This window comes from Mustelus asterias, chromosome 24, assembly GCF_964213995.1.
Source record: "Mustelus asterias chromosome 24, sMusAst1.hap1.1, whole genome shotgun sequence".
NCBI lineage: Eukaryota > Metazoa > Chordata > Chondrichthyes > Carcharhiniformes > Triakidae > Mustelus > Mustelus asterias.
This window is the reverse complement of record NC_135824.1, coordinates 38,242,991-38,265,263: the sequence shown is the minus strand read 5'-3', so window position 1 is coordinate 38,265,263 and position 22,273 is coordinate 38,242,991. Positions and strand designations below refer to the sequence as shown.

Below are 22,273 nucleotides of genomic sequence, written 5' to 3'. Positions count from 1 at the left end.
GCGATTCAGACACACCTCAATATAGTCTTCTGATGTGAAGTGGGCAGATACAGCTCACACTCCTTTTCCCCATCCTAGAACAGAGCTTGGACAACTTGTTAGATGGGGCCCAGTGAATCTGTATTCCACCCAAATTGTACTAGCGAGCACATTCACACAATTTACATCCATGCTCACCACAAAATTCTGGATACTTGAATTATTTCCCGATCTACATGAATTATGTAATTTCTTTCAAAGTGTAGGACATCCCCCTCGATTACTGGCGTAGGATGCCTAGATGTGGAAATACATCTGCTGATCTTTTTAGATTAAATGAGTGTTTGTGCTCAGTTTTAAAAATCTGGAAATTCAAAACTTATATCAATAAAGCTGTTGGTTTGCCAAAGACAACAACTGGGTCATGACACAGTAGCCAGTTAGCACATCTCTGATAATAAGTTCTAGCATTTTCCCTACAACTGATATCAAGCTAACTGCACCTTCTTTTCTCTCTTTGCTCTTTCTTGAATAGCAGGAATGCAGTTATTTACCCTCCAATTCATATTTTAGAATCCTGGGAACTTTGGAGATCAAAACCACTAAGCCCACTGTCGCTGCAGCCACCCATTTAAAAACCCAAGACGTTGGCCATCAAGGAGATTTGTCAACTTGCAGTCCCTTTAATTTCTCCAATACTTTTTCTTTGCTATTGCACTGTCATTCTTGGCTCCCTCTTGTTTCTGGGATTATTTTCTGCCTTTTAGAAGGAGGGTGGACAACATCAACTAAATGATACAATTTTGAAAGTGCTGCTGGAACAGAGTGCATATAGACAATTAGAACATAGAACATAGAAAGCCACAGCACAAACAGGCCCTTCGGCCCACAAGTTGCGCTGATCATATCCCTACCTCTAGGCCTATCTATAGCCCTCAATCCCATTAAATCCCATGTACTCATCCAGAAGTCTCTTAAAAGACCCCAACGAGTTTGCCTCCACCACCACCGACGTCAGCCGATTCCACTCACCCACCACCCTCTGAGTGAAAAACTTACCCCTGACATCTCCTCTGTACCTACCCCCCAGCACCTTAAACCTGTGTCCTCTCGTAGCAACCATTTCAGCCCTTGGAAATAGCCTCTGAGAGTCTACCCTATCCAGACCTCTCAACATCTTGTAAACCTCTATCAGGTCACCTCTCATCCTTCGTCTCTCCAGGGAGAAGAGACCAAGCTCCCTCAACCTATCCTCATAAGGCATGCCCCCCAACCCAGGCAACATCCTTGTAAATCTCCTCTGCACCCTTTCAATGGCTTCAACATCTTTCCTGTAATGAGGTGACCAGAACTGCGCGCAGTACTCCAAGTGGGGTCTAACCAGGGTCCTATAAAGCTGCAGCATTATCTCCCGACTCCTAAACTCAATCCCTCGATTAATGAAGGCTAGTACGCCGTACGCCTTCTTGACCGCATCCTCCACCTGCGAGGCCGATTTAAGAGTCCTATGGACCCGGACCCCAAGGTCCTTCTGATCCTCTACACTGCTAAGAATGGGACCCTTCATATTATACTGCTGCTTCATCCCATTGGATCTGCCAAAATGGATCACCACACACTTATCCGGGTTGAAGTCCATCTGCCACTTCTCCGCCCAGTCTTGCATTCTATCTATGTCTCGCTGCAACTTCTGACATCCCTCCAAACTATCCACAACACCACCTACCTTGGTGTCGTCAGCAAACTTACCAACCCATCCCTCCACTTCCTCATCCAGGTCATTTATGAAAATGACAAACAGCAAGGGTCCCAGAACAGATCCCTGGGGCACTCCACTGGTCACTGACCTCCATGCAGAGAAAGACCCCTCCACAGCCACTCTCTGCCTTCTGCAGGCAAGCCAGTTCTGGATCCACAAGGCAACAGCCCCTTGGATCCCATGCCCTTTCACTTTCTCAAGAAGTCTTGCATGGGGGACCTTATCGAACGCCTTGCTGAAGTCCATATAGACCACATCCACCGCTCTTCCTTCGTCAATGTGTTTGGTCACATTTTCAAAGAACTCACCAGGCTCGTAAGGCACGACCTGCCCTTGACAAAGCCGTGCTGACTACTTTTGATCATACTAAACTTCTCTAGATGATCATAAATCCTGTCTCTCAGGATCCTCTCCATCAACTTACCAACCACTGAGGTTAGACTCACCGGTCGGTAATTTCCCGGGCTGTCCCTGTTCCCTTTCTTGAATATAGGGACCACATCTGCAATCCTCCAATCCTCCGGAACCTCTCCCGTCTCCATTGACGATGCAAAGATCATCGCCAAAGGCTCCGCAATCTCCTCCCTCGCCTCCCACAGTAACCTGGGGTACATCCCATCCGGTCCCGGCGACTTACCAACCTTGATGCCATTCAATAGTTCCAACACATCCTCTTTCTTTATGTCCACATGCTCGATCCTTTCTGTCCACCGCAAACCAGCAGTACAACCACCCAGATCCCTTTCCACCGTGAATACCGAGGTAAAGTATTCATTAAGCAGCTCCGCCATTTCTAACGGTTCCGCACAAACTTTTCCCCCTTCACCTTTTAAGGGTCCTATGCCTTCACATCTCATCCTTTTACTCTTGACATATTTGTAGAAAGCCTTGGGATTCTCCTTAATCTTACCCGCCAAGGTCTTCTCATGACCCCTTCTCGCTCTCCTAATTTCCTTCTTAAGCTCCTTCCTACATCCCGTATACTCCTCTAAATCCTTAACACCTCCTAGCTCTCTGAACCTTCTGTACGCCTCTCTTTTCTTATTCACCAGGTTCATCACAACCTTCGTGCACCACGGTTCCCGTACCCTACCAACACCCCCCTGTCTCATCGGAACGTTGTCATGCAGAGCTCCAGACAAACATTCCTTGAAAATCCTCCACTTTCCTTCGGTACTTTTCCCCAAGAATGCCTCCTTCCAATTTACCCGTCTAATTTCCTCCCTGATGACACTGTATTTCCCTTTACTCCAGAGAAACACTTTCCTAGCCTGCCTGATCCTATCTCTTTCCAATGCTATCGTGAAGGAGATAGAATTATGATCGCTATCCCCAAGATGCTCACCCACCGAGAGATCCTCCACCTGTCCAGGTTCATTAGCCAGCACCAGATCAAGTACAGCCTCTCCTCTAGTAGGCTTATCCACATACTGTGTCAGGAAACTCTCCTGGACACACCTAACAAACCCCTCTCCATCCAAACCCCTAGCCCTAGGGATATTCCAATCTATGTTTGGGAAATTAAAATCTCCCATCACGACAACTCTGTTATTCCTACATCTCTCCAATTCTTTGAAGATGATAGAAAAAGTTGAAGAGGCTGTTAAAAAACACAGGATTCTTGAGTTTATTAATAGAGCAAAAAAATTGGAAAGTTATGCTAAATCTTTTTAAAATTGGTTAGTTCTCAGCTGCCCTGTTTTGTTCTATTCTGTGGGTAGCATAGTGTTAATGTCATTGGACTAGTAATCCAGAGACCCAGGGTGATGCTCTGGGGACCCGGGTTTGAATCCCACCATGCCATTTGAATTCAATAAAAATTTGGAAGTAAAAATCTAATGATGACCATGAAACCATTGTCGTAAAAGCCACGTCTGGGCCTTTAGGGAAAGAAATCTACTGTCCTTCTCGGATCTGATCTACATGTGACTCCAGACCACAGCAATGTGGTTGACTCTTAATTGCCTTCAATTAAGGGCAATTGGGACTGGGCAACAAATGCTGACCTTGCTAGCAACATCCATCCCCAATTCTCAGTCTGAGAAAGACGTTAATGCTTTGGAAAAGGTGTAGAAGGGACTTACCAAAATGGTTCCAGGGGATCTCACAGTTGTGTGGAGAAACTTTAGAAGCTGGATTGTTGTCCTTCAAACAGAGAAAGCTAAGAAAAGATCTGGTAGAGGTGTTCAAAATCAGGAAAGTTTAGATCCAGAAAACAGTAAGAAACTGGTTCTAGTAGCTGATAACCAAAGGGCATAGACTTCAGGTGATTGACATAAGGATTTTTAAAATGTTCTTGTGATCTGAAATGCACTCCCTGATAAGGTGAAGAAGTCAGATTCAATAGTAATTTTCAAAAGGGAGCTGGATAAAGGGCAGAGATTACTGGGCTGTGGGGAAAGAGCAGTAGATTGTGACTGAGTAGATAGCTCTGTCAACTAGCTAACACAGGCAGTGTGTGCCAAATGGTTTCCTTTTGCGTTGTACCAGACGTCTGGCATTCAAATAGTGAAGGCACTCAGCCACCGGTATAAATATTCAAATACTTATGGTGGAAAATGAGAGAAAATTTGAGCAGTAATCTCATCCCATAAATCTGAGAGAATCCTTTCTATTTCTGAATCAGAATCAATTTGTTAATTCCAGCACTTGTTCAGCGCCTATTTTGTTAATTTTAGCTTTATTAAGTTGGTTTGAATTTGAAAAGTCGAATGCTGGAAAAGAATGCTGTAACTTCAGTTGAGAGCTTTGAGAACATTGCTTTATGATGCTTGATACTGCTGTTTCATTATTAGCCTTCTATATAACCTTTCCAACTGAGAGAAAGTTCAGAGCAAGCTTGCTGTGGCACCAAATTGTTCAAGTTTCAATTACAAATACAATTTGCTGCTGAATAATTTTCCATCAAGAGTTGACCACTCGATGGGAGCAAGGTGTGTTGGATATTCGTATATCTGTGCCATCACCGACACTCAGTTGTGCCTTGAAGTGATCTATTGAATGCTGGTGTCGAACTTGTGACAAAATGTAAATTTGTTTTTGTCGCTTGGCATTTAAAATCCAAGTTCCCATCACTCTTTATGTGCCTATAATAAATGCAGTACTTGCAGGAAATGTTCTCTAAAGGTTGTTTTAAGATTGACGTTCTGCTCCGATCACATTGACTTTAATCTCTGCAATAAAACATTAAGATGAATGGAGACGTAATGAACAAGCAGTTGGAGCCAGATGCATTAGGAATGGTGATATTATATCAACCCTTCGAGTTTACATGCATTTTCTAATTCCCTGGAAACGAAGTAATTGATATCTTACAGGGTGTTTTATCTGCTTATCCACCAATGAAATGAATGTTTACGATTACTCCATCAACTTTATACTGACTTCAATCCATTAGGCATTGAAATTCCTTTCAGAAAGACAAAGGCTTGAGACATCTGCTTTAATTCACTCTCTGTCTGCACTGCGATACCAAAAGAGCATAAGAAATGGGAGCAATAGTGCATAGAGTCATTTATAGCACCAAGGAGGCCATTTGGTCCATTGTGACAATGCTGACTCCCCACTAAGCAATCCAGTAAGGCTCACTCCCCCACTCAATCCCTGTTTCTCTGCAGGTTTATTTCTCTCATGTGCCCCTCCAATTTCCTTTGGAATCATTGATTGTCTCTGCTTCCACCAGCCCTGTGGGCAGCGAGTTCCAGGTCATTCCAGTTCAACTCGCTGACTAAAAAAGTTTTTCCCCACATTCCCCCAGCATCTCTTGCCCAGAATCTTAACTGTATGTCCCCTCATCCTTGTATCATACAACCCTTTGAGCCAGATCCACTATTTAGTAAGATCATGGCCGATCATCTACCTCCAAACCACTTTTCCGCCCGATCATCATCCTTGTCAAAAAATCTATCGATCGCAGTCTTGAACCTACTCAACTACTGGGCAACTACAACTCTCTAAGTGAAGGAATTCCTAAATGTTCAGCCATTTCTCCTGACCCTATGACCATGAGTTCTAGACTTTGCAGCCAGGAAAAGAACAACCTCTTGGGGTTACCTTGTCAAGCTCTCTGAGAACGTTATAATTTTCAGTGAGATCACCTCTCATTCTTCTAAAGTGTAGGAAATATAGACCCATTTGGTTCAATTCTTCCTTGTAGAACAAACGCCTCATACTAAGAATCAATCTGGTCTCATTTGGGTCTCATCTTTCTGCCTGTTGATATGTTTACCTTATTTATGAGGACTAAAACTTGTCAGTCAGATTGTGTTTGATGTCCAGTACAGCTCTCTACAGGAGCCAGTTCCTTTCACTCACAAGAAATTCCCTGCCAGTTAATTGCTGCCATAGAGTGATTATTAGGTCCATCACCATCAAGAAATTAGTTCAATATTTGGCTGTTGGAATGTAAGTCAGGTTCTGACTGTTGTGATGATGAAGTTGATACAATAAGAATGTCAGCAGATGATGATCGAAAGCAGATTCACACTCTGGGCTGCAGAATTCTGGAGCTGTGCATTCCTAAAGCAGGGCTGATGCTGAGGATATTTCTTCTCATTGGAGACACACTTTCAGAATAAAGGGTCTTCCATTTGCTATTGAGATGAGGAATTCCTTCTCTCAGAATCTTTGGAATTCTCTACTCAAGAGCACTGGAGGCTGGGTCATTGAATATATTCAAGGCTGAGATAGACAGATTCTAGAGCTATAGGAGAGTTGAGGGTTATGGTGAGGTGGTGGGGGCGGTGGTCGGCGGTGGAGTTGAGGTCAAAATCAGATCAGCCATGATCTTATTGAATGGAAGAGCAGGCCACTCCTATTTTATTATGTTGTTGTGTTCAAACGTGGGGTGTTAGGAACCTTTACATTAGTAGTTTGTCTTGGTAAATGAAAGTCTCGTAAAAGTGAGACTTGATTTTAAGTTTAGGCAATGGAGTGCATGGGGTCTGATTGAAGTAACCTCCAACTGTCCTCCCCATTGCATTTACTCTGCTAGTGGAGTGAATGGAAAGTGGGCCATGCTGGAAAACAGGCAGCAAAGTCAATATTGTCCATTTTACATCATTGGCCATCAATCTGGTGGATGGTTTGTTATTTGCATAATTATTAAAACCAGGGAACTTGAAGCTGATTAGAAAACATAACTCTCTGACATGGAAAACTTGAATTGTTCTCTAACGTTTAAAAAGTAAACAATGTGACACAAGATAGTACCAACGGAGAGAAAGTTTAAGTCAGATTCAAAAAGCTTAAATTCAAATAACGTCCTAATTTCCTTAGCATAACAATAGGAAATTGCATTTCAGGGGCCTGAGCTCCGGGCACTATATTTACAGGAAATGTGCCCAATAAACAATCCTGCAGAATCAAAACCCCTTCAAAAAATCAGGGACGGGATTCTCCAATTTGGTTCGTCCCGCCCTTGCTATCAGCGAGAACGGAGAAAACTCCATTTACTGCAGCAGCACCGGAGAACCCCAGCCGCGCGCGAGGTTGGAGAATCCCGGCACAGGTGACTAGATTGCTGGTGATATCCCAAGAAAGTAATAAGCAATAACAATTTCCCAAGGAGCTATCTGTCAATCTTGGAACAGCCTGATGTGATTCGTGGAGCCTGTGATGATGCCAGATTTGTTATAAACATAACCAGGAGACTGAATATGAACCTAAGAATTAATAGTTAATTTCTCATTTTACCCGTGCTGAAATTCCAATTCCATGCACTTTTCTTCACAAGGACCATTCACTTCCACCTTTTTAATATTGTCTCCTCTGTCACTGTCTTAGCTCACCTGTTGAGGAAACATCATTCATATCTGTGTCACCTCCAAACTCAATCACTTGGATGCTCTCTTATCCAGCCTCCCAGCTTCCACGCTCTGGAAATGTCAGTTCGGTAATAATCCTCCTTCACGTCATCTATCCAGCAGAAGTTTCATTCGGACATCACGACCAAACGCTTCCGACCTCGTTCGCCCTGCCAGGGAGAGTGGAGAATTTGGCGCTCAGCCAAAACTCTCTTCACAGCAGTGGGACTGGGGGGATCCCAGCCGTGTGTGAGGTCAGAGAATTCCTGCCCACCTCTCTGCTTGCTGATCTGCAATTTAAAATTTGTACCCTCTTGTGCAGCAGAGGCACAGCAGAAGGGGGAGTGGTTGGGGGAGCCGGGTGAGCTCTCTGCAATCAAAAGTAATTCAAAGAAAGAAAATGAAAATCATTTGAAACATTTACCAAGGTGGACATCAAGGAACATGTCTTCAACTTATGATGTCAGAGGAGACGTGGCTTCATAAAGTGCCACATCCCTCGCCTCCCTGCCGACCTGACTGATACTTCCACACTGCAACCAGGAGAACAAACTCCCATGCAGCCAACAGAAAAGGAAAGAATTATGTTTTCCAAACAGTGGTGTCTGTCTCCACATCACTACTGACAACAGCATCCAGAACAATAACATCATTAAAAGGGTAGAAGGAAGATTTAACAAAAACAACTTGCTTTTATTTAATGCTTTTAATGTAGCGAAATAAACCAAAACATTTTGCAGGAGTCAAACACAATTTGATACTGAACCACATAAAGTCATAGAAACAAAGAAGATAGGGGTAAGAGGAGGCCATTTGGCCCTTTGACCTGCTCCGCCATTCATCACAATCATGGCTGATCATCCAATTCAACAGCTTAATCCTGCTTTCTCCCCATAACCTTTGATCCCATTCACCCCAAGTGCGATATCCAGCCGCTTCTTGAATACATTCAATGTTTTGGCATCAACTACCTCCTGTAGTAATGACTTCCACAGACTCACCATTCTTTGGGTGAAAAAATGGCCTGAATGGTCTACCCTGTATCCTTAGATTGTGACCCCTGGTTCTGAACTCCCCACCATCGGGAACATCCTTCCTGCATCTACCCTGTCTAGTCCTGTTAGAATTTTATAAATCCCTGAGACCCCCCCCTCATTCATCTGAATTCCAGTGAAAATAAGCCTAACCTGGTCAATCTGTCCTCAGATATCAGTCCTGCCATCCCCAGAATCAGCCTGGTAAATCGTCGTGCACTCCCTTGAGAGTAAGAAAATATTTCCTCCGAAAAGCAGATCAAAACTGGACACAATATTCTATCTACGTGTGGTCTCACCAAGGCCCAGTATAATTGCAACAACACATCCCTGCACCTGTACTCGAAACCTCTCGCAATGAAGGCCAACATACCATTTGCCGCCTTTACCGCCTGCTGCACCTGCATGCTTACCTTCAAGGACACCTAGGTCCCGCTGCACACTCCCTTCTCCAATTTACAGCCATTCAGGTAGTAATCTGCCTTCTTGTTTTTGCTTCCAAAGTGAATGACTTCACATTTATCCAAATTATACTGCATCTGCAATTGATTTGCCCACTCACCTAACCTGTCCAGGTCATGCTGAAGGATCTCTGCATCCTCGTCACAGTTCATCCACCCACCCAACTTGGTGTCATCTGCAAACTTTGAGATGTTACATTTTGTTCCCTCATCCAAATCATTAATATATATTATGAGTAGTCGGGGTCCCAGCACTGATCCCTGTGGCACCCCACTAGCTACTGCCTGCCTATTTGAAAAGGACCCATCAATTCCTATTCTGTTTCCTCTCTGCCAACCAGTTTTCTATCCATCTCGATACATTTCCCCCAATCCCATGCGCTTTAATCTTGCACGATAATCTCTTATGCGGGACTTTGTCAAATGCTTTCTGAAAGTCCAAATATACCACATCGACTGATTTCCCCTTGTCAACTCTACTAGTTACATCTTCAAAGAGTTCCAACAGATTTGTCAAGCATGGTTTCTCTTTCATAAGTCCATGCTGACTCTGTCTGATGTTGTGAGACTTGTGAGACCTGGTGTTGTGAGACTTCTTACTCTGTCTGACCTGCCACTGCTTTCTAAATGCTCTGCTATAAAGTCCTTGATAATGGATTTGAGAATTTTCCCCACTACTGATTATGGCTTACTGGTCCATAATTCCCTGTTTTCTCTCTACCTCCCTTTCTGAATATTGGAGTGACATTCACTACGCTCCAATCTGCCAGGACTGTTCCAGAGTCTGTAGCATCCTGGAAGATGACCACCAATGCATCCACTATTTCCACAGCCACTTCCTTAAGTACTCTGGGATGTAGATTATCAGGCCCTGGGGATTTATTCACCTTCAATCCCATCAACCTTCCCAGCACCATTTCCTCCTGTGGCCTCTTCCTGTGCTGGAATGACTCTATGGTCGGATGAGGATTGCAGCTTTGAATCCTCAGCAGTGCCTCCAATGGAGGTTGGCATAGCTGAGGCAGGCAGAGACCTTGGGACTCTTCAAAATGGGGTCACCCTCAGGCGAGTACAAATCAAAATTTTGTGGCTGACAGTGGTAGGCCTGACAGGACAGAGGGAAACCCCTCCAGCGCAATTGTTCGCTCCGCCAGGTCCGTCTTTCTTATCCATGGCCTCCTCTTTGGACTATGATGGCTCTGATTGCCCCTGGAATGCCACAGGGAAGCAGGCTCCTTGAAGTTGGTGGCCTCCCCACAAGTGAGTGCATTCGGCAAAATTCTGGTGGCCCCGTAAAATGGTTCCAAACAGAACCTTTAATAACACAGATTGGTTGCCCACCTCCCTGAAGCAGGCAGCTGATTTGAGTTGGGCCTCCCAATATGGCTGCCCATTAATTCAATAGCAGCCATGCTTCCGCCCCTTCTCAGGAGCCTGTAAACTTCCCCTGGTAACATTTCAGGTTGATGACCTTTCGTTATATCTTTTAGAATCACTTTTCAAAAGACCTGCGTGTGGTGATTGTCCCTTTAAGGGCAGCACAACGAAGTAAGGGTCAGTCACCACAAGGCCCCTTTCCAATCTCCAATTCTGAATTGGTGTCAGACGTTTCATCGCCATAGCTCACCAAATTACGTTTTGGTTTATCAAAAATGCCGAATGATTCTTCATTCAACCCCTTGATAGAGCTGAAATGCTGTAACGCCTCTATAACTTCAGAATGTTTGTTAAAGTTTAATCAGACTTATAGATACTTTGATCCTCGGTGAATCATACAATAAAGTCTATGCACATATTAGAAAATCATACCCAGCCTTGATTTTTCATTTACTAAGTGTATAAGCAGAAAGCTTTTACTCGTATTTTTATAACTTCAATTGCAGTCATTTCCGATGATCTTTTGCAGCTGGCAGCTTGCAGAGAGATGCAAACTGCAATCTTCCATCTGTTCATTTCCACATCTCTGTGAGCAAAGATAAAGAAATTTTTGCATCTCTAAAGTGTCTTCCATCACTTCAGGACATTACGGAAGGAGAGAAATTAAAGGAAGACCTCACTCAGCGCCCATGTTGTGGGTTTTGTGTGAGCACTGACTGAAGGCAAGGAATACCAGTCACCCTCCCTCAGCACTGAGTATTTGATACTTGGCTCAGTGATTACTCTCTCACCTCTTGAGTTAGAATACATTATGTTCAAGCCCCACTCGAGGGTGTTGAGTATATAGTATAGATACATCAGTGCACTGTTAGAAGGAACCTTTTAAATTAGCCATTAAACTGAAGTCTGATCTGTCTGTTCCGGTGAATGGGATTGATCACATGGCATTACTAGAAATGATACATGAGTATTGTGTTATTCTGATGCTTTGCCCAACTTTTATCCTTTACTAACTCTAACAGATGATGTGATCATGTTGCTTTGGCCATCATGTTATGGGGCCAGATGGCCTTGCTCCGTCTATTAATTTCATGTGTGCACTATCATCTTGTTCTTTGTGCACAGATCAGTTGCAGTGTTTGCTGACCTTATCCCTCCTTGGAACTTTCTGTCAGCATTAACCTCCCTCACCATCTCTGCCTTCACTGAACATCAGCAAAACTAAAGAGCCCTATTTGGGTTTTCCTAAAAATGCCAGAGCTTCTTTAATTCACTTTGTCTCTGCACCTTTTTGCTGAAGTTAAACTTGACAGCCCATAACTCCCAGAGTTCACTCTGACTCTGAGCTGAGCTTCAAATCCAATTTTTCGCCTCATTACCTAGACCACCTGTTTCCCCGTATTGTCCACCTCAGCCACAATACTGTGAGAATCCTCCTCCATGTGTTTGTCACTTCATCAACGATCTGAGCTTCATATCCTAAACACTAAACTCTTTCACCTGCACGTCATCCCTTTTTTATCTCATTTATCAACCTCCACTAATTTCCTAATACATTCCTTTCATAAAAAGATCCACAATGACACAGTCCCTCTGGCCCAGAACTCTGGAATTCCCTTCCTGAACCCTTCCCTTTCAAGTCTACCTCTTCAATCATGTTTTTGGTTATCACTTCTCCAAGTTTGTGTCTAGTGCCTGTACTTCCCGTTGTTGTCTCCACTCTTATTTGATGTATCTTTCCCGTACCTTTATGAAGAGTCTTGATGAGGTGTTTAGGGTGTTATATGATCACATTTGATTATGTCAAAAAGGTGGCACAGAAGTAGAAATTCAGTGATTCTATTTTTCAACCCGGGACACTCAGAGTGGAGGGACACAGATTACAAAATCAACTCTGATGTTACAGGACCTACCAGTGATGTTAAGCAGTCAATCTGTTACCACTCCTCTCCTGTGAGCTATCTACCTGCACAGCAAAATGTACATTTAAAAGAAGCATTAAAATGTCACAAAGATATTGTAGAGTTCAAAGGATTGGCAAACAATTTCAGCTTGCCAGTGTGGACCTCATTCCACAGAGAGGAAGAAGATAATTCTAGGAACTTTTGGTTTACTTTGCATATTTAATTTAGTATCTTTAATTTATTATAGATTGCAGCCTGTATGTGGAATGTGTTTGGTGAATGCTAGTCATGATGTGGAGATGCCGGCGTTGGACTGGGGTGAACACAGTAAGAGTTTTAACAACACCAGGTTAAAGTCCAACAGGTTTATTTGGTAGCAATAAATAATAATAGGATCTTAATGGTATTTGCTACCAAATAAACCTGTTGGACTTTAACCTGGTGTTGTTAAAACTCTTACTTTGGTGAATGCCCCAGAGGTTCAAGGATATTGGTGTCGGGAGTTTTTTCTGATTTCTCTCATGTTCTGAAATATTCAGATTTGTGTCTTTATTTAGGAATTTCTTAGGGTTGCTGCAGAGAAATTGTTTCTACTTGTGAGGGAGACCAAAATCTGACAAGAAATTCAGGAGAAACTCCTTTATCCAGACAGTGGTTAGAATGTGAAATCAATTGAAGTGAAATGCATAGATAAGATATAATGGGGAGAAAGCATCTGGAGGATATGTTGACATGGTGGAGTAAAGTGGGAAGAGGTTCATGTGGAGCATAAACACTATAACAGACCAGCTGGGCCGAATGGCCTGTTCCTGTGCTGTAAATACTGTAGCTGGCATTTTCCCAATGGCAAGAGTGAGGGTGGGGCCGGGAATGTGGAGGAGGGGGGGAACAATGCAACGGGAGCAGAAAAATTGTGTCACGTTTCTTCCTGGTAAAGGCCAACATGGAACCATTTTACATCCTATTACTGAGATGCTGGTGAAGCATTCCTGACTGGAATTGCACCCCCTCCCCCCCCCCCCCCCCCCCCCCCCTCCATCACCCCAAACAACCCACCGTCCTATCATCTTTGCTGGTCCAAAATACATCCAGACCAATGTGGCAAAAACATGTCGGAACATAGCTGCAAGAAAGCCTGGGGAAGCTTGGGAGAGCCAAAGATAGAAGCTTCCAGCAACCGTGGAACATCAGATGTAGCAGTGAGCGAGTGGAGCATCAAGCACATGGATCATTCCGCTACAAGAGATTCCAGAAAGTGGATTAAAGTGCTACACGGGATTCTGAAACATGGATCATAGCACGGCAGGAAATTTCAGAATGTGGATCATAGCGGTACAGGAAATTCTGAAATGTGCATCATAGCGCTACAGGAGATTCTGAAATGTGCATCATAGTGCTGCAGGAGATTCCAGGATGTGGATCTTTGTGTTGCAGCTATTTGGCCACATAACGTATTGTTACTTAATTGAAGATTACAATTAAGCCACTGGATTGTGGGCCATGTGCTTAATGCACTGCCGGTTGTGCCCAGGGGTTCTGGAGTAGTTTCCTCAAGAGTGGTGAGCTCATGTAGCTAGAAGGATAAAGCTCACATGTCATTAGTGGTGCTTGCTGGTGTCCTCAATGTTGCACCCACTTTCGCCACCCCTCGCCCCGGAGCCACTGTGGCCTCTCGACCTGCAGACTAGATGGACTGCTGTGAGACTATAAGATATCATCTTATCACATCGAGTAGCTCCTTTATACCTGGGCTACACGGATGGTGCTCTTGCCACTGAGGCCCATACCCCCTGTACCATTCAGTGTGGTGAGTGTGATTGGCAGTTGGCATGTATGTGGTCATTCATCGGTTTCTGACACTACAGAGTAGACCTCCAGTGGAGGCCATGGGCACTGACCATCCTGGCGACAACTTCTTCCCGTGCAGGGTTGGTCACACAGTCTGGCCTCTCGTTCCATCCTCGGAGTAGAGGCCACTCCTCCTGACCCCCACTGCATTGAGCTGCACATTGAGGGAAGCGTAGCGGAATCTGGGGTCCGGAGCTCACTGGGATCACCGAGCTATGTCCTCCTTTCATGGTGAGTTTGTGACAAGGCAGGTGACGTCTGGGCACCTTTTAAATACACTGCCTGGACATGACAGCAGGATCGAGCCTGTCTTGTCATGCAATATGTCAGAAAACTCCTGACTGCAGAATTACTAACTCCAGCATCACACAATTAGCTGCAAACTCCAACCTGGTTCCATGGTGAGACTGATTCCCATTTCCCACCCCTGCCACAGGACTTAGGCCCGGAATGGAATGTCCCAGCCTATATCAGTTTAACAGCGAATCTGGCAGTTTGTTTTGGTCTCAGAAGCCGATGGAAATCTGTGATATCCAAACATGAAAAAAATAAAACAAGGTTCGTTGTAATGGTGAAGCAGTTCAATGGACATAAATGATCTCAAGAAGGTAACTCATAATGGATCTTACCATCTTAAATAGAGCAGCTTATCTTGTACCAGGGAAACATGGTATTATTTAATGGTTATCAGAGCAAGTATCAGACTGCAGTCTTTCTCACTCAGAGATTTATGTAATTGCTGCTCCCAGCCAATCAATTTTCAGCTGTGAGGTGAATGAAGATGAGCATTCTGAAACTTCTCATTGTTACATCGACCAAGCACTGGATTTTTCCAAATTCCAGCAGTGAGTCCTGAGCTTGCATGGACAAACAGTGGAACCCTGGGCAGGATATTACCACTGGCAAGTTAGGAGTTTGCCACTGTCTAGTTGAGGATGACCGCCCGCTGTGGAAGTTAAAATGTTCAAATTGAAGTTGCATAGTATGGAAATTAAATTGTGCGGAAGTTAGTGTTCAAATTAAAGTTTCATGCCTTCTCTGGACAGTCGTGGAAAATGTTTATCAGCATACAGGCCTTCAAAAGGGGTCAGTGTCTGCTATTCAGCACAAACAGGCTAATCTTCATCTGTGAAGGCTCCATAACATAGGGGATAGGGCCTGGGTGGGATTGTGGTCGGTGCAGACTCGATGGGCCGAATGGCCTCTTTCTGCACTGTAGGGTTTCTATGATTCTATGAACATTCTGTTTTTCGGCCTTCACCAGAGGTGAGCGAGACCAGATTTTTCCATAACAAATACCAAAGGCAAGATATGGGGATATGCTATGCAAATTAAGGATTAACAGAAGTCAGTTTATCATCAAATGAGAAAGGGCGAAAAGCCAGGATTTAATTGGCGACTATGTATGATTGCTTGTTTCTGATTTGCAGTAATTGACTATAATTGCTAAGTTGTTTGTTTGTAACTTCAGAAACACTTAGAGGAAAACTGTAAACTGATTTCTCCTTGTACACAAGTCATTAAAGGCCTCGCATCAGATTATGCATTGTGTCTAGTGCTGTTTGTACTCAAGTCGACTAAAGGGGTGTCTAAGGTTGCTGGTACCCAGGGTCTCTGACACCATCTCTTAGTGCTCTGTGGCGGCTGGAAGATATCAGTCACCACAGAGCCATTTTGATGTTCAGTGTGAAGTCGGTGCTGATTGTTTAAGTGATGCCTATTTGGAAGGTTCACTTTTTTTCTATCTCTTTGTACATTGTGCAGCAGATACATTGTGTAATCAGTGGCTTTTCCAATCTAACGCCACTTTAAAATTGTACTCTATTACAGGGTCTCACTTAGCAGACATCATGTGCCCTACACAGTGGGGAGTTTGTTGATGGAGGGTGGGTGGGAAACCTGCCACTTTCTGGCCTTCACCCTGAGTAAGGCCATGGAATGACTTTCAAAGACACTCTGTGTCTGATTGAGGGACCCGGCATCAGGAAGAGAGGTGTCCGCTGAGATCCACCCACCCTCCCCACCCCCACTCCTCCACCATTCACCTTTTTACCTTAAATCCAGCAATGATTCTGGCCCTCAGGTGGGTGTCAGACCAACCAGAGCCACCACCTCCCTGTGGCACTGCCATTCAATAGAGCTGTCAGCCGGATTGGCCTGTAGCTCTCACAGGTGAGACTTCTGCCCCCCATGAGTCCTTGATCCTAGGGGAAGGCTCATCGTTGGCCTGTCAGGTGCCTGAGTGGAGCAAGCAATGGACCTTTCCCTGATGTGAGGGGCTCACTGAATCCATAATCAGCCACCAAGACCCCTGTCATCTCCACAAAATCATATCCAGCATTGCAATATCCTTCTCACAGCCATCTGCAGCCAAGTTAGTCTTGGACTCAACTGGAACATCCCTAGAAATAAATCTATAAAACAAAGAGCCAACATTTCTGTAACTTTCATCGCTCCAGGAAATCCCAAAGTTCTTCACAGCCAATTAAAGATTTTTAAAGTGTATTCAAAGTTGTAATTGATGCAAAGCAAGCTCCCACCAACAGGAAATAAATAACTTAATAGATTGTTTGTTGAGTGATTTTGATTTGATTTATTATTGTCACATGTATTAATATACAGTGAAAAGTATTGTTTCTTGCGCTATACAGATAAAGCATACCGTACATAGAGAAGGAAAGGAAAGAGTGCAGAATGTAGTGTTACAGTCATAGCTAGGGTGTAGAGAAAGATCAACTTAATGCGAGGTAGGTCCATTCAAAAGTCTGATGGCAACAGGAAAGAAGCTGTTCTTGAGTCGGTTGGTACGTGTCCTCAGACGTTTGTATCTTTTTCCCCACGGAAGAAGGTGGGAGAGAGAATGTCCGGGGTGCGTGGGGTCCATAGTTATACTGGTTGCTTTGCCGAGGCAGCGGGAAGTGTAGACAGAGCCAATGGATGGGAGGCTGGTTTGCGTGATGGATTGGGCTGCATTCACGACCTTTTATAGATCCTTGCGGTCTTGGGAAAATCAGGAGCCATACGAAGCTGTGATACAACCAGAAAGAATGCTTCCTATGGTGCATCTGTAAAGGTTGGTGAGAGTTGTAGCAGACATACCAAATTTCCTTAGTCTTCTGAGAAAGTAGATGCGTTGGAGGGCTTTCTTAACTATAGTGTCAGCATGGAGGGACCAGGACAGGTTGTTGGTGATCTGGACGCCTAAAAACTTGAAGCTCTCGATCCTTTGTACTTCATCCCCTTTGATGTAGACGGGCATGTTCTCCACACTGCTTCCTGAAGTCGATGACAATCTCCTTCATTTTGTTGACATTGAGGGAGACATTATTGTTGTTGCACCAGTTCACCAGATTCTCTCTCTCATTCCTGTACTCTGTCTCGTCATTGTTTGAGATCTGACCCACTACGATGGTGTCGTCAGCAAACCTGAAAATCGAGTTGGAAGGGAATTTGGCCACACAGTCATAGGTATATAAGGAGTATAGCAGGGGGGTGTTGTTGCCTATCCTTACTGATTGTGTCTGTGAGTTAGGAAGTTCAGGATCCAGTCGCAGAGGGAGATGCTGAGTTCCCAGGCAAGGGAGTTTGGAGATGAGTGTTGTAGGAATTATGTCAATTGAGTGTTAAATATTGGCCCTTCGAATCGAGCTGAGAGATTTTTTACATTCACCTGAGGGAGCAAACAGAGTCTCAGATTAACATCTCATCCAAAAGATGGTGGGATGGTTCCGGCAAGAAAAATAGCATGTTTGAAACAGGCTGGTTTTCTCTCCAGACCTTACCACACTCTGTCATAAAAATACAGGTGGGCATGTTTCATACCATCCTAAACAAGCTGGCAAAGCCCGGCTGCACTGAGATTGGGGCACCATATTTAAATTCACCCATCCCTGGCAATCAGAGCCAGCTTTCACCACCGGCTGTCCAAGCCGACCTCTGTCTCCACCCCCCCCCCCCCCCCCCCCCCCACCCCCCAACAGTCAATGCCCGCACCTCCCGCCCCTCCCCCACAAACATCAGGCCTCTTCCCCCAACTCCCCACCAAAACAGTCAAGGCGCGCGCCCCTCCCCCTCCATCCCAACAAGTCGACACAGGCACCACTTCCCCAAACATCGGATCCTTTACCCCCAACTCACCACCCAAACAGCCATCACCGGAAACCCAAGCTCCCACATCTGCTTCCCCTTGCACTCACTTTTACACCCCCGGGGGATCCCCACTATTGTGTCATATCAGCGAGGTTTGAAAATACACCTCAGGCTTAATGTCTGGCAAGGGAGGTGTTTACATTTGACGTCATTAAAATATAATGATTGAAATCGGGTCCACGCCCGTTGTGGGCCTGGACTTGATTACGTCACTTGCGAAGAGTGGTGAAAATCGGAAGTTGCAATCTCACTGGCGAGTTTCACAACTTCCTGGTTTCTCCAGATCTTGAGCCCCTGCTGGTATTCCTGCAGGTGGCACGAGTGTGCTTGAGATTCTGCCCAGTCTTTCTGACAGTTCAGTACTCCCTCAGTACTTTACTGAAACACCATTCTAGATTAAATGCTTAAATCTCTAGAATGGGACTTGACCCAGAACTTTCTAACTCTGAGGCTAACATGGTTCCATCTGTGCCAAGGCTGGCGTTGTGGTTCTGATTTTAACCTAACTTGCCAAGTAGGAATAGGACAGACATGGGTTGGATGGCTGTAATTTTACTCTCCATTGAGACCTCAGTTTAGTTTGGTGGGTTTAAGTTAGGTTCAAGCTTATACGTCGCATATTACCTTGAGCTAGAGCTATGGAAAAGAAATGTTCAATCCAGAAAATATGTAGATTAGAAACCAATCCATAACCAGAATGTAGAAGAATGGATCACTTAATAGGCTGACTGCCATTGCCTAACCTCTACATGTTGGTATGCAGAACACAGCTCGGGTAGTCCCGAGAGCATTCACTACCTCTTCCTGACTGCCCAGCCCCTGGGAATGTTCTTCTCAGTTGAAGGTGCTGTATTGATATGTGTTTCTGGAGTGAACATTATCAATATGAACAGAGCAAAGGATTTGCTGGATTTCATTCCCATTCCAGGTCAAATACAGAGGGGCAGATTTTAAGTTGATTTGGATATTTGAACATTGTCATTGTTGTGAAAGAAACTGAAGCTCCAGTCGTGTCAGGCAAACATCTGGAAAGCGAATATCCAGTTTACTAATTGAATAAATATGTTGTCCTTAGCTTTTGTAAAGATTAGTGTGTGGTCAGAACTGCCATTTAAGAGAATGATGATCAGTGCCTTTTCAAACATGTCTGAAATGAGTTGACAGTCACCAACACTTTGTTACATCTCATGCCACACAAGCTGAGTTTTGGCTGTACAAATGCAGCTGGCTTTTGTATTCTTCCCATCCTTTAGATAACAACTTCCTGCAACATTGCAGTCATCACTCATTTATCCAAGGGACATGTGCCAAACAACAATGTTATTGGCTGAAATAAGATATATTATCAATAAAATCAATTAACAGGAGCAGGATATGGTATTGTGTTTATTGGTAGATATATCTTTCAGCAATTATAGTTTCACTGTTTCATCTCATTGCTCCCCAAACCTTTACCCACTGTAATCCCATTTTAATCCTTGAAAATTGGTGTATACCCAGAGTGGAGGCAGAGAGTAGTTGTTGAGTGGGGGTGAGCAGAGTGGAGGCGGGGAAAGTTGTCCACTGGTGTGATGAGGGCAGAGTCTCTGCTGGACCTAACCCGAACCACCGTGCCCGCGCCCCCACCATCCCCAATCACCACTGGCATCGCCCTCCTACCCCCCACAATCAGCTTGGACAACCCCATTGCTCTATGTCGTCTTCAACCTGCCACAAATAAATGAGTCCCTGCACGTGAGGCTTCCCCAGGGCCCACTTCAGCACTGTCCCTGGCACAGTGCCAACCTGACAATGCTAACCTGTGCCAGGGCCACCCTAACCCTGGGGTTAATATAACCCTTATGCTCCCAGGGAGATCTCCAAGCCAGGTTCACAAGTGGGTGAACCTGTTGTAAACATTGCTGACGTGTCATTACAAAAACAAAGTACGAAATTCTCATGAAGGGGGAAGATCTGGCGAGGGGGATTCTTTAATTAGATTCTTTGTCTTACAGCGTTATCTGATACTTGATTAAGTGCTTTTTCAGAAGGGGAGGTATTTCCAGATTGTAACAACAAAAAGCAAACAAAAGGGAGAGATAATATAGAGGAAATCAGAGTCAAGGATTGCAAGCCACCGAATGAGGTGCAAACTAGCATTGGGAGGGCAGAATATTACAGGGGTGGTGGATGGTTTGACCCCAGAAACCAAGTTGGCAGGGACTGATCAGCCACACTCCTGCTAAGGGTGCAGCCAGAAAGCGCTGTAGCTCGGCTGAACAAGGGAAGCCCTCGATAATTTCCCAATAACAGATATTAGACTAATTGGTCCATAATTCCCTGCTCTCCATCTGGTCCTGGGGGATTGTCATTCCATAATGCCATTATTTTCTTCATTACTGTTTCTGTGCTTACATTAATTTTGGCTTTGACAATATCACCATTATTAATTTTTCAGGGGCCCACGTTGCTCTTGACCACCCCCTTTTTCCAAATATAATTGTAAAAAATTGTGTTGATTTTTTTATCTATTGCAAGTTTCATTTCACACTTTCCTTTTTGTAGCTGCTACCATCTACTTCGTCACCTTTTGCTGTTCTTTCTATCTTTTCTAATTGCCCAGATCTGTCTTTTCTTGCAGTTTACACTTTTTGTTAGTTGTGTCCATGGCAGTTTTATTTTAGATAAATAGAGTCCTTGCACCTTCAGGGTATGAATCGGTTCTGTGTTGCATTAAACTCTTTGTCAAACACCTTCCCCTGATCCTCGATCATTTTAACAGATTTGCCCAGTTTACTCTGTTTCATCGTATTGAAGTCAGTCTTACCTTAATGTAGCTGTTTCACATTTCTTCCTTTCAAATGAGATAAATGTTCACGCACCATTAGGCAGTTAACTAAATGTGGCTCAGTGCTAGATTTAATATATAGACAACTTCTATTACCAGCTCAGGGCAGCTCCTGATAGGCTATAAATGCCAGCCTTGCCTGTGTCACCCACATCCTAAAACAAATTAAATAAGAATTGAGGAACAGATTAAATCCCATTAGGAATGATGAGACTGTCTGAAATACCATCCATACCTATTAGAGTCTGGCACAACAAGTGCAACTGAATGTCTGAGGAGCCAGTGATTGTGAAGTGCTGAAAATCTTCTTTGGTTAACATCTCACTCGTGCTGAGCGGCAGTCTCTCAACATAATACCTAATTGTGTATTTAGAAAGAGCAGCAGTGCTCCTCAGACACGGCCTGCAGAACTGGTCAGCATCCAAAAGCTGAGTAAACTCTTTAGACTGCTGAATCTTTATGCAGTTGCTGGTCTGTGACATTGGAAAGGAAGACACTGAATGCCATTCCTGCAAAACCCTCCTGATCTATTTAACTTCTTGTTGCTTCAGGTTATGTCGAAGCCGCTGTGATCCCTGTCGGTGCCAGGAGGATTCGCGTGGTAGAGGAGAAACCAGCCCACAGTTTCCTAGGTAATTAATGATGAGTTGCTGCCACTCTGGATATTTCTCTATTAATGTTTGCCAAAGAAAATAAACTTGCTGGGACAAATTTCACTCTTAACATACCAGGGTGTAAAGGAACATCACAATGGAATATATAGATAGAAGCCAGGATCTGGGGGCTCACAGCCAGTAAAAAATTCCACCTGATACGTTAACAGTTTAAAGTAAAGAATGAGGGTGGCACAGTGGTTTGCACTACTGCCTCAGGTTGACTGTCTGTGTGGAGTTTGCACACTCTCCCCGTGTCTGCATGGTGCTCCAGTTTCCTCCCACAGTCCAAAGACGTACTGGGTTATGTGGCTAGGACAGAGGGGAAGGCCTGGGTTGGATGTTCTTTGGTGCAAACTTGATGGGCCAAATCTTTCTGCACTGTAGAGATTGTATGATTTGATTCTATGGTTTGAGGCTGGGATTCTCCTCCTGGTGCTTCCTCGGCATCATTACAATCAAACGCAGGATCAGGAAA

General features: G+C 44.3%; 1 protein-coding gene across 2 annotated transcripts in view; it reads left to right on the top strand.

The window, feature by feature from the left end:
• adamts17 (ADAM metallopeptidase with thrombospondin type 1 motif, 17) overlaps nucleotides 1-22,273 on the top strand; it is a 524,080-nt gene that overhangs the window by 381,705 nt on the left and 120,102 nt on the right. For both annotated transcript variants that reach the window (XM_078241579.1, XM_078241578.1), the window contains exon 16: nucleotides 21,694-21,774. In XM_078241579.1, coding sequence (XP_078097705.1) covers nucleotides 21,694-21,774 — 81 coding nt within the window. The remainder of the gene's footprint in view (nucleotides 1-21,693; nucleotides 21,775-22,273) is intronic.